The sequence below is a fragment of the Megalobrama amblycephala genome, linkage group LG4 (assembly GCF_018812025.1).
Source record: "Megalobrama amblycephala isolate DHTTF-2021 linkage group LG4, ASM1881202v1, whole genome shotgun sequence".
NCBI classification, from domain to species: Eukaryota; Metazoa; Chordata; class Actinopteri; order Cypriniformes; family Xenocyprididae; genus Megalobrama; species Megalobrama amblycephala.
In genome coordinates, this window is record NC_063047.1 from 4,091,172 (window position 1) to 4,108,838 (window position 17,667).

Consider the following 17,667-nt stretch of genomic DNA (forward strand, 5'->3'; position numbering starts at 1 on the left):
GTGGGGCCTAGCAGCACTGCATAACTCATCTTCTCGAAGATAAGGGCCTACCACCTGGGAAAAACAGCACCAGGAAGGCTAATAACAGCCTATAACCTTAGCTGTTAACCTCAGCCATAGCACCTACATTTTCACATCAAAGGGGAAATGGGCATATACGGCCCGCAACTCCCTCAGGAGGAGGCCAGAACTAGGAACTATACAACCTCACAGGGATAGTAATAACAAGGGTGATGTAACAAACAAACACCTAAACCTAGCTCTACCCTAGCCGCTAGCTAAGGCCTACTGGGCCAAGCAAAGCTTGGTCTACATTTGAATCCCTCAAATATGAGGAGAAAATGAAGCACTGCAAGCAAACAGTGTCAGGCGGCCGATAAAGCCGACCTGCACACAAACAACTGAAGTGACGAGTGCTAACTCAAACCAAACTAAAGTATTAGCTGAGAAGCTACTCTAACATAGTAGGCTACAAAATAGCGGCCTGCATGTTTTGAAAACTAGCCAACCTAATGCTACAGTTATTTTGCCCAACAAACCCCTTCAAACTTTACTGACTACATGCTCAGGAAAGCTATACAGGAAAAACAAGGTCTACACTTTTTATAAACATAAAAAAGCACTTTCACTATCAAGCCAGAGGGCGGCCTTTAGAAAAAATATTATCAAAGGCCCAGCCGTCAGCCTAACTGTAAAAGAAGCATCTGAGCAAGTAGAGAAACTCAAACTCAGGAGGCGGAGGAAGAAGGGGCGAGGGCAAATGCAAAGTTGCCCCTGCAACGAGAGGGAATTGATCGCAGACGCTATTGGTGTATGTGATCGATCACCTCCTCAAACCTGCATCTTCCTCCTCGAGTCTAGCCATCTCTGCGCTGCTCTGAATAGAGGAGGTGCCTGAGCGGCCATACTGGACCTCTGGCCCTGTCTCAGAGCCTCAGCTCGAGATGGGCCAGCCTCCTGATAAACTATATGCTCAGAAAACTATACAGGAAAACAAGGTCTTATTTTAAAAACGTAAAATATAGACCCATCTCATCTTCCTGCGGCTAAAAGACCGAAGAGCCTATATCCCTTTTACATAAAAAGGAGAGAATCTAGGGTTCTTTTAAGCCTAAAATATTCTCTCGCTATATATATATGGGCCCAGCCATATCTGACCATAAGAAGTATCTGAGCATGCAGGGCTTGAATTAACTTTTTGACCAGCCACTGATGGTTTTCCACGTCATAGGCCACAATTTTGCTGTTGGGAAAGTTACATTTTATATGATTAAAGTTGACTTTGGCATGCTTAAATTGCTTGATTTTGAGTCATTTTATTGATTTACAAGATTTCAAACCCTTTTAAACTTTCAAATAAAGATTGACCACCAAAATCAAGACTACATTGTATATCAGCTGTATGTACAGTTATTCTTTAAAAAGAACAAAGCAAATTACAAATAGTAATTTAAAAAATCTTTTTTCAGATACATAGGTTTATTTAACATGTATACATTTAATCACAAAAGATGTTAAATAACATTAATGACAGACAGGTATTTATTTGGGGGCTGCTGAATGCATGTACGTAATATACTGACAAATATTCATTTTTTACCCACCTGTTTACGTCCACTTAAGTCATAACCGACTATATCCACGCAAGATACTCCACACGATGGGCATTTTGACATCCGTGTGTCGGATATTTGACTATTCAGGCGCAAGGAAAACTGAGTGCGCACGCGAGAGAGCGCTTCTGTTGTGTCATTCAGCGCAATTCCGCCTATCCGCCTTCACTGCAAGTTAATCGATAGAGAATTGTGATTGAATTGTAATTTTGTGAACGAAGAGCTTGGCTACCTTTCATTTGGCTGTAGGCTGAAATTATATTCAACCCGCCAAAGTGGCTAGTGGGAGTGGCTGTCTTACCCGCCACAGCTGAAATCTACCGGGTTGGCGGGTGTTAATGTCAACCCTGTATATGCTATAAATACTATACAATATATATATGACATAAACTGCCCTTTAAATAGCTGGGGGATCTATCACCCATCTCACTCTCGCTTCTTCCTCCTCCCGTCTGTCTGGCTCAGATCCAAATCTGAATGGCTAGGGGTTTTCCATGCTTTCAAACGCAGAGATCAGGAAGGAATGAAAAGTCTACGGGAGCTGTGACATTCATGGAAGAAAGGAACCGTTTGTCGAGCCATCCGCGCATGGCCCCTTTCTTAATGTGCTCTCACGGCAGCTGCAGCCCGCCGAAAAGTGCGTCCCAAAAACACAGCAGCTCCACATACCCAGCAGCCAGAGGAGCGCTCGCTATCAGACATGATGACGTCAAACACGGACGTCACCGTCATCCAGCCACTCATCCTCGTCAGCCCTGGGGAAGCCGAGAGAGAATACAATTTAGCGAGCTCACCTGCGAGCCCTATGACTGCAGCCGCCATATTGCCGGCACACACGGGGCTAGAATCACCAGGCACAGATGCAGACACCTCTCCCCTCGGGAAGAGTGCCAAACGAGAACGGAGCGTCCCAACAGAGAGAGGCTCACAGTGAACAATAGACACAAACACAGACGGCGCCCTAAGCACCATCTATGCGTGCTCCTCTCCAACAGAAAAAACGCCAGAAACGTATAAATCATGTGTCACAAACCTGCAGGGATGAACACATTCTCCTGAATTTTGCAAGGCATTAAAGAGTAATTATTACCGGTGTTGAAAACAATGGCATACAGAACAGTGCTTCCTCAGCAGCCTGGGTGCCAGCCCGAACCCCGCCCACAACATTTTTTGGACGGGAAGTTCGGTCTGGACTCGATCCATGTAATGTAATTTGCTCGGCTCCCAGAAGGCCGAGCCAATCAAATTGCCAGGGCGGGCTTTAATCGATGATGGACAGGCTATCTGCGGTTACGTAACCACCCCCCGCATCAAAGAGCGCTGGGTTGAATTGGTTTTCACCAACGATGGCTGCAGCTGGAGAAGTAAGATGTTTAGATTCCGCTATCACGTCTGTAATAAAAGAAATCGACAGCGCATTAATTTTAAAAGACGAACAAAGAACCGCAATCAAGGCATTTGTCGATGGGAAAGATGTGTTTGCCGTCCTTCCAACGGGATTCGGCAAAAGTTTAAGTACAAGTTCAACATACGTCACTTACTGCGTTGCTCTGATGGTTTTAGGTCTATCCATTGAGTGCAAAGTTTTTTTTTTTTACTGGTTCGGTTAAGACACGCCCTATGAGTCATAGGCTGTCGCCGGCCAATAGGATTGGAGTGGTGTGATTCTTTGGTATTCGGACACCTGTCACAAGTGACGGTTCCCCATAGGGTTAAACGCAGAGCAAGTTCCCTTTCGAAAGGGAACTATTCCTGCTGCCTGTGTTTTTAATGTTAAATTAAACAACAAATGACAAAGAAATCACTCACTGCTCTTGACTGAATAGCTGTAACTTCAATAATGATTAATCTTTATTTAATTTAAACAGTGAAGATAATATGCAGTGTTATTTTATATTTGATTACTTTATCCATTTTCTGTACCTTAAAACTACTGTTAGATACCCGAAAAACCTGCAAAGCACTGTTTATTTTATTTGAATATTTGCTCTATTGTATTTATTTGTAATGTTGCTTGTAGTTTGATTATTTGTTCTTATTTTCTTTATTTTTATTTGACAGTAGTCCTAATTTCCCTGAACATAGCACATACCGAACCGTACCCGAAACTGTGACCCTAAAACCGTGATACGAACTGAACCGTGAGCAATTTGAACCGTTGTCCCCCTAATACACACTGTCCAGTCAATGGGTTGTACTGTAGTGGACTTTGTGTCAATTCTCAAGAAAACATGCACTGTGACAATCTGACAGTGTAACCACTGAAATGTTTTGTACGTCTGTCCCTAACAGCCTCATTTTCACTGGCATCAATATTAAATATATTTGTTGGGCAATAACAGTGGAAATGTTCAATGTTTGTTTGTGTCTCTTCATAAATAGATTTTTAAAAATGGAACCCCAAGAAATACATAATTTCAAGCACACTATAATAAAAGGTTTACCTTTCAGCATTGTTCTGATGGATTCATCAAAAGCAGAAGGATCTTTGCCATCCAAAACATAGAGATTCATGTCCACAAGGTCCAAGAGCACCTGGCAAAACTTGTCTGCAGGTGGAGAGTCTGGATCTTTTCAAGAAAACACACATTGAACAAACATGAACACAATGAAAAATGTTTTTATCAAATATTTTACTACATGTAGTCAATAAATAAAAGCAACATTACCTTTCCCTGTTTCCTCAAGTATTTTTTTTATGGTAGGAAACAAATTCTTAAAGAAACCTGAAGAGAAAAAAACAGTTCATATGACAATGAATTGCACCCCCTCCCTCCCTCTTATTTCAGTGTTGTTTTTACTTTTGTGGATATTTCAGCTAACAGTTTGCTTCGTACATTGTTTAACGACATTAAGTTAAACGAACCTTATGTTCTCAATTCATGCATTAAATGCATGTCCTTAAAAGAGAGCATGCCGTTTTCTAACGTAGGCCTACTTTGACTTCTCATGTAATGTCAAAGGTAAGACCGATTTCAGATGCAGCAAAAATTACAACAACAGTGGCTGCAAATAAATATATTTTAATTGTTAGAACAAAATTATTGCTAGGGCTAAGTAGTGACTTGATATTGGTAGGGACATGTCATGTAGTGTTCAGTGCCCTTGATGAATTGACTAACAGTTTTAGGCAGAAGTGAAATTTTAGAACAAATGCAGCTCTACCTTTTATATGTTGCCAGATGAATTTAATGACTTTCACAATCTCTTCTCCATCAGCTAAAGCGCTGCCACACAGACCTGCAGAAAACACATGATATGAACAAACAGGAAGTTTAAAATAAATGTAAAAACATTTTTAAAAAAATAAATAATATACTGTGTATATGTATAAACTTGCATTTCTCTCTCTCTCTCTCTCTCTCTCTCTCTATATATATATATATGTACAGAGCTGGGTAGTAACGGATTACATGTAATCTGGATTACGTAATCAGATTCCAAAAATACTTTTTTAAAATACTTGTAATCAAATTAGTTACTTTTTTATGGCTTACATTATATTATTTCATATTACATATTATTTAAACAATGGCAGTAAGTTGTTCACAATTAATTGATTCTGCTAATTTTCATTTTTTAACATGTATATTTTTTTCCATAATAAACCTGCCACTTATGTTCATGATTCTTTGAGTTTTTCTGATGGTGAGGGGAAATATAGATGAATATATATGAAATATATATATATATATATATATATATATATATATATATATATATATATTTGATGTAGCAGTGATATTGCTGTGAATTTCATGTTTTTCAATAATTGTTTTTGTAATAGTTGTTTTCTATATGTACTTAATTTTACATAAATATGTTTTAAAATGATAAAATGTGATTTTGTTTTATTCAGTGTTACTATCAGCAAACACTAACAGGTACATTAGTGTTAGTATTTTGAAGTATTAACTGTCCATACACTGCACTGTCCATACACTGCACTGCAAAAAGAATCTGCTGAGGCTCTTTTTTTCAGCCCAGTGGACCAGAACGGAGGGAAGTGGCAACTTGGGAACCGAGAACCGGTTCTTATCCAGAACGAAGTGCGAGGAGCATATCCTTTAATGGAGACGTCTCACCTTGTGAATATTATAACAATGAATGCACTGAAAAGAGAGAGAGAGAGAGAGAGACAGCAGCACTAGCTGCAAGATACATGGATGTGCCACAGCCTGAGAGACAGCAGGTGAATGTGTGTAATGTGTGTCTGACCTCAGTGTGTTTCCCTACCGTCCACCACAGTGACCCTCAGTACGTGTATTTTGAAGGCATATAACTGCATGCATAGCTACATCACGCTGAATAAGACGAGTAAAGAAAACGCGACAGACTACTTATTAAAATAATCACCCTTTATTTAAATATATGAACACAGAAAATCGCTGTTAACAGGTTAATATAACATTTCCCATTCCATGACTAATAAAATAATGCAACGTACTCTCTGTTAAATGGCGTAATCTGCAGGGTGATGGACAAGGTTGGTGGTGTTGCCACCCTTCGCAATGACTGTAGCTAGGAAAGTCCTGCGGATTGGGCTGTCTAAGGAGCCGAAAAACTCCCATATTGTCAAGCTTACTTTACTTTTTTCGGGTGTGGACAGAGCATCTCACTCTCCTGCTCAGAATAGCTGTGCGCTGCATCTTCTTGTTTGACAGGTGTCAGCGTTAAGATGCAATACTGAATTGAATTGAATACTGAATTTTTACAGACATTCTGTATTCCAATAACTCCACGAGAATATAGCATCGTATTTGATGCAATGCCAGCAGGTTTTTTGAGACTTCTGCAAGGCATCAGTGAATCTCACGAGCAATCAACGTTTAAAAAAGAGGTCTTGTTAAACGGTGTTGATATTAAAGATAGTAAATGTAATAATACAATTTTTCAGACATTTGATTCATTGTCCTGCAACACTTTCGACATAAATACTTCTGGAATGACCATTCTTGAAAATATTAATTGGAGATTGTTTTGGACTTATAACAATAAATACTGTATCAATAATAAAGTTAATGAAATATACTTTAAAATAATACATAACATTTATCCAACAAACCATTTCCTAAAAAGATATAAAAATGATCTTTCTGAATCTTGTGTATTCGGTAAAATGGATACCGAAACTATTTTACATCTTTTCTTTGAATGTATGTATGTTAAATTCTTTTGGATCGATGTGGAATATTTATTTAATATGTTAAGTGGAATCAAAATTAATATAGAGATAAGAGATGTTATTTTTTATTATGACAAAAAAGGTATAGATAAGAGTCATGTGTTTATGTTAAATCTTATAATATTACTTGGTAAATTTCATATACACAAATGTAAATGATCTCAAAGGATACCCAATATCACCCATTTCAAGGCTGTCCATGAACATTTATTTTGAAACATTACAAGGACTCTCAAACCGCAAAGCAATCAGAACTATGGACATTTACAAAGAATTAAATTCCTCTTCTTTAAAGGAACACTCCACTTTTTTTGAAAATAGTCTCATTTTCCAACTCCCCTAGAGTTAAGCAATTGAGTTTTACCGTTTTCAAATCCATTCAGCCGATCTCCGGGTCTGACGGTACCACTTTTAGCATAGCTTAGCATAGTTCGTTGAATCTGATTAGACCGTTAGCATCTCGCTCAAAAATGACCAAAGAGTTTCGATATTTTCCTATTTAAAACTTGACTCTTCTGTAGTTACATTGTGTACTAAGACCGATGGAAAATGAAAAGTTGTGCTTTACTGGACCTTTCATCTCTGAGCCCTCACAACAAGAACACCACTTCTGCTTTAGTCACCTATTTTTAACTCTTTTATGTTAAATTTTTATGTTCAAAGAAATGCCTGCCTGAGGCCTGGCGCCACCCCGCAACAGGTAATAAATATTAATTTGATTTTGATCTTTGGTGTAAGAGGCTATTCTGTTATTGAATTGGTCTGCCATTATTTGACTATTTAACTATTTTGTCAAAATACATTTACATAGAACATTTGATTTACTATTTTACATTAATTACACACATTAAAAAAAAAANNNNAAAGCATACATGTATTTTAAATATGCTATAACAATGACTGGGATAATGTGGCTGGTGGCTTCTTGCAGTAGGTAGGATGTTAGTTTTCCCCAGTAGTGGGGCAACATGGCCCCGTTTTGAGTTCAATTTTGTGCAATTACTAAACTAGCTAAATTACCAAATGTTTTTATTTATTCCCCCTAATAATATATTGGACATGCTAAACTCCTCTCCAAATACTCAATGTGCTGTTGCAATGAATGTCTAACCCAGGCAGCAGGTGACTCCGAGCCAGATTTGTTTACAAACCGGCAAATCCATTACTGTCACATACGTTTCATTGCTCTAATACAGATCCAGTTCGGGCCTGGGATTCAGTGTGTGGGAACAGCAGTCGCAAAACAAAATGCGTGTTTTTTCTGGAGTTTTACAAGACGAGACCGCAACAGTCGGTATCGTACCTCAAAAACTTCACAAAGTTAAGTCACTCAGAGTGGTCAGACTGTTCTACTAATTAATTAATTTTTTACTGACTATGTTGTGTACTCGTTAGTCGGCTTGGAGCTTTTATTTCTCTTTAGATCGGTATTGAATCGTAATGTTAGCTAACTCTTGTTATCAGAAGGCATGCTAACATACATGAAAACGGTCAGTGGCCAGTTGTTTTTTAATCGATTCTGTTATTTCTTTTCCTGTTACAGCTCCACCTGTCCCCTTTAAAACATCTGAAATGCCTTCCAGTCCTCTATGTCACTTCTCGTTTGGACATGTTACAGATCTGACTCATTCTGAATATGGTTATTACACAGATATTATTTTTTTAAAATAATTGTTTGCTTGCAAGCTTTGCTCCTCAAACCCAGATAGCAACATAGTGTCGGCCAAGATCTGGTCTGTATGGAATCCAGATGTTGCTGTCTGGAAAGTGATCACTTATGGCCAAAAACAATGAGTTTATTTCCTTGCTCTGGTAAAATTTTTTCAATTAAATTGTGACTCAATTAAATTATGTAACTATCCATTTTTGTAAATTATATACTATATATTAAGAAAACTTGGTATTTTTTGTCTTTAAATGCTTTCTTAACTCTTTTTGGAGCTGCTCAGCTGCACATCCTAACACTTTTGGACAGAAACTCCTGTAGCTGAAATGCCTCATAATTTCAGTGTCTCACTGGCCAATACGACTTAAGCTGAGGAGTTGGAGGAGTGACTTTAAGATTCATGGTTTGTTTTATTATTATTTTTATTATTATGTATGTTTGCAGTAAAGATGTACTCTGTGCTTAAAGGTGCTACACAGAATGTTTTCGACGACTGAGAAACCAAAGACTGTTAGTGAGTTTTTGAAATGAGCGTGTGCGTAAGAACAACCCCCCTCCTTCACAGCTCATTTCGAGGGAACGCCTCCCAAAACGTGCACGAATACTGGAACACGAGTATTTGTTTATCACCGGCATTCGCTGTGTCGTGTTAGTGGATTCATTATGTCGGACTCACTGCAGGTAACTCATAATCTGCAGTTGTTACTCCTAACAAAAACATTGCATGTGGCGCCTGTGGAAAGTTACTGGAGCGCGCACGTCTCTCACAAGGAACGTCATGGCAGTGATTGACAAGCCAGAGGGCCAATCGTTTACGCGATGATCGCGTAAATGATTGGCTGATGTTTTTAAAGGATTAGTCCACTTTTAAATAAACTTTTCCTGATAATTTTCTCACCCCTATGTCATCCAAGATGGTCATGTCTTTCTTTCTTCAGTCGAAAAGAAATTAAAGTTTTTGATTAAAGCATTCCAGGATTTTTTTTTCCATATAGTGGACTTCAATGGGCACCAAACAGGTCAAAATTAGTTTCACTGCAGCTTCAAATTGTTCTACACGATCCCAGACGACAAATAAGGGTCTTATCTAGAGAAACAATCACTCATTTTCTAAAAAAAAAAAAAAAAATTAAATTTTATACATTTTAACCAGAAATGCTCATCTTGAACTAGCTCTCTTCTTCTTCTCTATTTGAATTCCAGCAGTGTAGACAATGCTAAGCGTATTACTGCCCTCCACAGGTCAAAGTTTGAACTAATTGTTATATACTATTGAACTATCATATTGCATATAAAAATTAGTTCAAAACTTTGACCTGTGGAGTGCAGTAATATTTTTGAACATTTCTGGTCATAATTTTATTGTTTACATTTCAGTTTCAACTTGGAAATGAATAACTCCTATAGACCTGATCACTGGATCAATTCACCACAAAATCTATTGATCTATTAATTTGTTACCTTGCAGGTACAGCATGTCAATTTCAGGCTGCTTTTTTATCATAGAGCCGTTTTCAAGCTGACTGCCAAAGTTGAAGACTCTCAAAAATGCTCCAATGAGGGAATAACCTGCTTCATGTGGAGTGAACTCGAACCAGGGGTCTGCAGACAGAAACACGTCCATATAACAGCTGACACAAGCACATTAACTGTCTGTCTCTTCTTTCACACAAAAACAGACCTGCTTCCTTTATCTGTTTGCTTTTCTTGTCGATCACTGTGTAGATGGGAAGTGGGTCTTTACTCTGCTGGTTCCACTGCTCTGTGAGTGTGTGTTCATCGATCTAAAAGAGAATGCATTTCTTGTATGTTATTGTAGAGGAGACAAGGGGCAATTAGAACAATTTCTTCAATCACAAATAATTTCAAACGATAAAACTTACTCAACAAGTTATCTTTATTAAGAAAAGTATTTAAAGTAAAGGCTCTCACTGTAAAAAGGAAAATAAAAAATTCTCATTCGGGAACATCTCTTATAAAATGTCTATATGTTCCTGCAAGAACTCTAAAGACTGTCAACAGTTCCTCCAGTGACCTCATCATAAAAAAAAGACACTTTGAGACACGTGAAATACTGAAGGTCCTTGAGTTCATAACAGGATATTGGAGGTTCTGTCTAAAACAAAATGGTACTAGTTTATAAAAAGCTTTTTACTGAGAACATGTTGAGTAAATTTTGCTAAGTAGTGTCATATAAATATTAAAGCAGTAAGGGGGAAATTTTTCTTGTAATTACTTAAAGGTGCCATCGAACTTTTTTTTACAAGATGTAATATAAGTCTAAGGTGTCCCCTGAATGTATCTGTGAAGTTTCAGCTCAAAATACCCCATAGATTTTTTTTAATTAATTTTTTAACTGCTTATTTTGAGGCATAATTAGAAATGCACCGATTCAGCGCGCGGCCCCTTTAAATCTTGCGCTCTCCGCCCCCTCCCGAGACTCTATCATTGCATAAACAAAGTTCACACAGCTAATATATGTCACAGACACGCCAGGTTCCACCTCACTCCCTTACCCACGCACTCAATCACCAGCATACTAATCACCGCCACCTGAAGATCATCAGCAACATCATCACCACCACTATAAAGCCACCACACTCACACACACTCACTGTCCGGTCTCGTTTGCACTACAGCACATGTATGCTTACCTTAAGGACTCCCAACGACATACTTACCTGCTCCAGCGATCTCCTTCATCTCCTTCGTCTCCTGTTCTCCTCGTGTGCCTACCTGCCTGTGTGTGTGAGTGTCTCCACTGTCTTCCTCCAGTGCATCTCTACTCCAGCATCCGCAAGTTTGAAAAGGACAGTATTACATTCCATTCATCTCTCAAGAACCACATATCTGCTTGCTATCACCCAGTGCTCTGCTTATTGTGCAATAAACTCACCTGGTTTGCTTTTACATCTGTCTCCGTGTCTCTGTACGTAACAGAAGACCGGACCATAACAACTTCACAGCATGAGCACCAACGATCCATTTCAGGAGCTCGTGGACGCGCTGCGCCGAGCACTCACACCACAGCCATCCTCACCGTCACCCATCAACGCGGCTGCTTCCGCACCCACCATCACCGCTTCTTCCCCAGCATTCACCGCCAGTCCCATGGCCAAGCCGGCGCCCTACAGTGGATCGGCGGAGGAATGCAGCGGATTCCTTCTCCAATGCGAACTGGTCCTGGAGATGCAGCCGCAGCTCTACACTACCGACACAGCGAAAATAGCGTTTATCATTTCGCAACTGCAAGGTAAGGCCCTGCAATGGGCAGACTCCCTGTGGACACAGAAGGGCCCTGTTGTCAAGTCATACACGGCGTTCGTCTCTCACTTCCGTGAGGTTTTCGGGAAACCTCTGGCGGACTCTTCGACTGGTGAGAAACTCTATAATCTGAAACAAAGAAATCTATCTGTTAACGATTATGCCTTGCAGTTCCGAACGCTAGCTGCCACCAGCGGATGGAATGAACAAGCCCTCATCACTACTTTCCGTCAGGGGTTGGAACCCAATGTGCGGCTGCATCTCGCTGCATACGAGGACTCGATGGGACTAGAACGCTTCATCCAACTCGCCATCCGCGTGGGTTCTCGTATGCAGTCGTGTCTCTTAGAGCACCAGGGCCAGTCATCCACCATCAACCTCCTCCGTCGGTCCGAGCCCGTCAGCCCTCCAGAACCAGCCACCGAACCCATGCAAATAGACCATTCACGTCTCACACCTAAGGAAAGACAAAGAAGGCTGACCCTGAACCTGTGTTTATATTGTGGATCTATGGGGCATGTTATCTCCACATGCCCATCTCGTCCTCCTCGGCCCGTGGTGAGTGCAATTTTCCCCTCCATTCAGAAAATGAAACCACTCACTACTATAGTAATTCTTACTGCTGCTAATGCCTCTATTCCAGTGGTGGCGCTCCTCGACTCAGGGTCAGCAGGAAATTTCATCTCAGGAACCCTCTGTCGTCAACTCAAGCTCAAGATCTCCCCGTCTCCGACTAGCTATCAAATCCACTCCATCACGGGCAAACCCCTGAGCCGTAGGAACATCCGTCATTGTGTGGGACCTCTTCAACTCTGTGTCGGCATCTTGCATACGGAGAAGATACATCTGCTGGTTCTGGAGGAATCCACCGCTGACGTGGTTCTAGGGCGCCCGTGGCTGGAACAACACAATCCCACCATCTCTTGGCGCACGGGCGAAGTCCTGAAGTGGGGCGACCACTGCTTCCCAGACTGTTTCCCAGCGCTTCCTGTTCCGAAGTCTCCACTCTCCAAGTCTCTCGCCATCAATGCCACGTCCATCGAAAGCCCTGTAGAGAAGCGCTCTGTGGATGTTCCTCCGGACTACGCCCCCTTCAGTGACGTCTTTTGCCCGCAACGCGCCTCCAAGCTTCCTCCACACCGGCCATGGGACTGTGCCATCGATCTGCTACCGGGTGAGCCAGTGCCCAGGGGACGCATCTACCCCCTATCACTACCGGAGGAGAAGGCCATGGAGGAATACATCAAAGAGGCACTCGAACAAGGTTACATCCGCCCGTCTACTTCCCCTGCTGCTTCAAGCTTCTTTTTTGTGGCTAAAAAGGACGGAGGCTTGAGGCCCTGCATTGATTACCGTGCCCTCAACAAGATTACCATCAAGTTCCGCCACCCACTTCCCCTCGTCCCAGCGGCCCTGGAACATCTCCGCGGTGCCACTGTGTTCACTAAGTTGGACCTCCGCAGCGCGTACAACCTCATCCGGATACGTGAGGGGGACGAGTGGAAGACCGCCTTTGTCACGCCCACCGGACACTACGAGTATCTCGTCATGCCGTATGGCCTGGTCAACGCCCCCTCCGTATTCCAGGATTTCATACACGAGGTGCTCCGGGAGTTTCTCCACAAGTTCGTGCTGGTATATATTGATGACATCCTCATCTACTCCCGGAGCTTGGCCGAACATCGCCACCACGTTGCGGAGGTCCTCCAACGCTTACGGCAATTCCATCTCTTCCTAAAAGCTGAAAAGTGCTCCTTCCACCAGCCCTCTGTCCCATTTCCTGGGATACATAATTGATCACAGTGGCATCCGGATGGACGAGGGGAAGGTCTCCGCTATTCAGTCCTGGCCCATTCCATCAACAATCAAAGAACTCCAACGCTTCCTAGGTTTCTCCAACTTCTACCGCCGATTTATCAAGAATTACAGTACCATCGTCTGTCCACTCACCAACCTACTCCGTCATCAGCCCAAGTCTCTGTCCTGGTCCCAACAAGCCACCAACGCCTTCGAGACCCTTAAAAGAGCCTTCACAACCGCTCCCCTCCTCGTCCACCCTAACCCAGATCTCCCATTCGTCGTGGAAGTGGACGCCTCCACCACCGGAGTGGAAGCGGTTCTTTCACAGCAGCAGGGGACACCAAGTAGACTCCATCCATGCGCCTTCTTCTCCCGCAAGCTCAACCCGGCGGAGGTCAATTATGACATCGGTGACCGCGAACTCCTGGCCGTCAAACTTGCCCTTGAGGAGTGGAGGCATTGGTTGGAGGGGGCTACTCATCCCTTTCAAGTTCTCACTGATCATAAGAACCTAGAATATCTGAAGGCTGCCAAGAGGCTCAACCCTCGTCAAGCTCGCTGGGCCATGTTCTTCTCAAGGTTCAACTTCTCAATCTCTTATCGCCCTGGTTCTAAGAATACCAAGGCTGACGCCTTGTCTCGTCTCTACTCCCCTGAAGAAAAGCCTGAAGTTCCTGAAACTATTCTACCGGAGTCCATCTTCGTAAACCCGATCCAGTGGTCCGAGGAAACCATGCCCTCCTCCAATGCCTCCACACGCACTCCGCCGGGTTGCCCCCAAGGCTTGCAATACATCACACGGGCACGTCGCACTCCACTCCTGCACAATACCCACTCTTCACTTGGCACTGGCCACCCGGGGGCCAATGATACCCTCTCGTTGCTCAAACAACGCTTCTGGTGGCCCAACATGGCCAACGATGTCAGGAGGTACGTGCAGGGCTGCAGGGAGTGCGCCATCTCTAAAAGTCCACGCCATCTTCCCACCGGCAAGCTTCTTCCTCTGCCCGTTCCTGAGAGACCCTGGTCACACCTGGGAGTGGACTTCGTTACCGACCTCCCTGAGTCTGACGGTCACACATGCATCCTGGTGGTGGTAGACCGCTTCTCAAAGTCCTGCCGTCTGATACCCCTGGAGGGTCTACCTACCGCCATGGCCACTGCTGAGTTGATGTTTGACCATGTGTTTCGATATTACGGAATTCCTGAAGACATAGTTTCCGACAGAGGACCCCAATTCGTCTCTCACGTTTGGAAGGCCTTCTTCTCCCTCCTGGGTGTGACCGTCAGCCTGTCATCTGGGTACCACCCTCAGTCGAACGGGCAGACGGAACGGAAGATTCAGGAGATAGGCCGCTTCCTGCGTACCTTCTGTCACGGCCACCAGAATTCCTGGAACCAGTACCTGGGTTGGGCCGAGTACGCACAGAACTCCCTCCGCCAAGCCACAACTGGACTAACACCCTTCCAGTGCGTACTCGGCTACCAACCCCCACTGTTCCCCTGGGATGGGGAACCCTCCAACGTCCCTGCAGTCGACTACTGGTTCCGGGAGAGCGAGAGGGTTTGGGACTCAGCTCACCACCAACTGCAGAGAGCCCTGCGCAGACGCAAGATGGCAGCCGACCTTCGGCGCTCCGACGCTCCAGTATACCAACCGGGGCAGAAGGTCTGGCTGTCCACCAGGGACATCAGGATGCGTCTGCCCTGCAAGAAGCTGAGTCCCCGCTTCATTGGCCCGTTCACCATCCTTCGGCAGATCAACCCCGTCACCTACCGACTCCAACTCCCTCCACAGTACAGTAGGATTCACCCCACATTTCATGTATCACTGCTGAAACCTCACCACCCTTCTGTTGTTCCCTCCACAGAACCTGACGTGACAGCCGCCGAGCCCCCCCTTCCACTCATTCTGGAGGACGGCACTGCTTACGTGGTTCGAGAGATCCTGGACTCCCGGCGCCGTGGTGGTCGACTCGAATACCTCGTCGACTGGGAAGGCTATGGCCCCGAAGAACGCTCATGGGTCCCCAAGAATGATATCCTTGATCCTATTCTGTTACAGACCTTCCACACCAACCACCCAGACAGACCTGCTCCACGCCCCAGAGGAAGACCACCACGATGTCGGGGTCCGCGGCCCTCAGGAGCGGGCCGTGGGAGGGGGGGTACTGTCACAGACACGCCAGGTTCCACCTCACTCCCTTACCCACGCACTCAATCACCAGCATACTAATCACCGCCACCTGAAGATCATCAGCAACATCATCACCACCACTATAAAGCCACCACACTCACACACACTCACTGTCCGGTCTCGTTTGCACTACAGCACATGTATGCTTACCTTAAGGACTCCCAACGACATACTTACCTGCTCCAGCGATCTCCTTCATCTCCTTCGTCTCCTGTTCTCCTCGTGTGCCTACCTGCCTGTGTGTGTGAGTGTCTCCACCGTCTTCCTCCAGTGCATCTCTACTCCAGCATCCGCAAGTTTGAAAAGGACAGTATTACATTCCATTCATCTCTCAAGAACCACATATCTGCTTGCTATCACCCAGTGCTCTGCTTATTGTGCAATAAACTCACCTGGTTTGCTTTTACATCTGTCTCCGTGTCTCTGTACGTAACAATATAACCCTCAAAATGGACCTTTACAAAGTGTTTGTCATGCATGCTGCATGCATACATCGGATTTGGATGTTTACATTTGATTCTGAATGAGTTTGATAGTGCTCCGTGGCTAACGGCTAATGCTACACTGTTGGAGAGATTTATAAAGAATGAAGTTGTGTTTATGAATTATACAGACTGCAAGTGTTTAATAATGAAAATAGCGACGGCTCTTGTCTCCGTGAATACAGTAAGAAACAATGGTAACTTTAACCACATTTAACAGTACATTAGCCACATGCTAATGAAACATTTAGAAAGACAATTTACAAATATCACTAAAAATATCATGTTATCATGGATCATGTCAGTTATTATCGCTCCATCTGCCATTTTTCGCTGTTCTTCTTGCTTGCTTACCTAGTCTGATGATTCAGCTGTGCACAGATCCAGACATTAATACTGGCTGCCTTTGTGTAATGCCTTGAACGTGAGCTGGCATATGCAAATATTGGCAGGTAGATTTGTAGTACATTGTAATCTGAACAATGTTACAATATTCATACTATTAAATATTTTTATTACCATCTATTGAAAATATTCAACACAACTTTGACCTGAATGTGACCACCTCATAAATCATGTAAGTCATGGAGGCTGTGTTATGAAGAGTTACAGACCTCTTTCACAAATGTCGTGACGACCATCGCTGCCCAGAAGTCAGTCAAGCTGAAGATGTCTTTCTCATAGTAATATTTCTTCAGTTTGGCAAATGCATCTGTCCAGCTGACTTTAGGGCCGCTGAGTCTCTTGATGATTTTGTCTTTCACAGCCTCCAGTTTGGTGGACCAGTCTGGTTCCTGATATAAGGAGGCCATGCACCTTCAGAGGAACAACATATGCTCTCATTTTTACATTCAACCCATCTCTGTGTGTGTGTGTGTGTGTGTGTGTGTGTGTGTGTGTGTGTGTGTGTTTGTTTGTTTGTAGTTTCTCAGGATTCGTACCAGGTTGATCCAGAGACTCCACTCAGATAAAGGATAAGTTCCAGAAGACCTGCTTTTTCAAGTTGAACCAGGGATCCCAGCAAACCCACCATGGCTCTTTCTCCTCCTCCTGAACCCAGTAATGCAATATTTGGCACTTGATCCTGAAACACACACAGTTTGATTTTGCAAACATTTGATATTCCGCTGCTACAAAACCATTTTATAGATTATTTCAAGAAGGTATAGCCAGCCAGATATATGTAGTGTAAGATGTTTTACCTGACTGCAGTGTATCCCATGATTCTGCAGGCATTGCTGAACAGTGTTTCTCCTTCTGATTCTAAACTCCTCCTCATTCTTATTCAGAGAGTGTTCGATTCTCACCTCACTGTTGGTGACGGACCATGAACATCATCACATACTGCTATTTAATATATTTGGATTTCAAATATTCTTGATTTGAATACAGTTTTGTCTAATGTTTATTTTGAACAGTTATTCTCAGAATGATCAGTTTTGTTATAGATTTTAGGTGTG

At 43.0% G+C, this 17,667-nt stretch overlaps 1 protein-coding gene across 1 annotated transcript in view; it reads right to left on the reverse strand.

Moving 5' to 3' along the window:
- Positions 1 to 17,667, reverse strand: part of LOC125266034 (cytosolic phospholipase A2 zeta-like) — a 53,284-nt gene that overhangs the window by 11,397 nt on the left and 24,220 nt on the right. The window contains exons 3-9 of the mRNA XM_048186521.1: positions 17,149 to 17,291; positions 16,822 to 17,023; positions 10,146 to 10,248; positions 9,926 to 10,066; positions 4,779 to 4,853; positions 4,283 to 4,339; positions 4,058 to 4,183 (exon numbers count right to left, since the gene is read on the reverse strand). Coding sequence (XP_048042478.1) covers positions 4,058 to 4,183; positions 4,283 to 4,339; positions 4,779 to 4,853; positions 9,926 to 10,066; positions 10,146 to 10,248; positions 16,822 to 17,023; positions 17,149 to 17,291 — 847 coding nt within the window. The remainder of the gene's footprint in view (positions 1 to 4,057; positions 4,184 to 4,282; positions 4,340 to 4,778; positions 4,854 to 9,925; positions 10,067 to 10,145; positions 10,249 to 16,821; positions 17,024 to 17,148; positions 17,292 to 17,667) is intronic.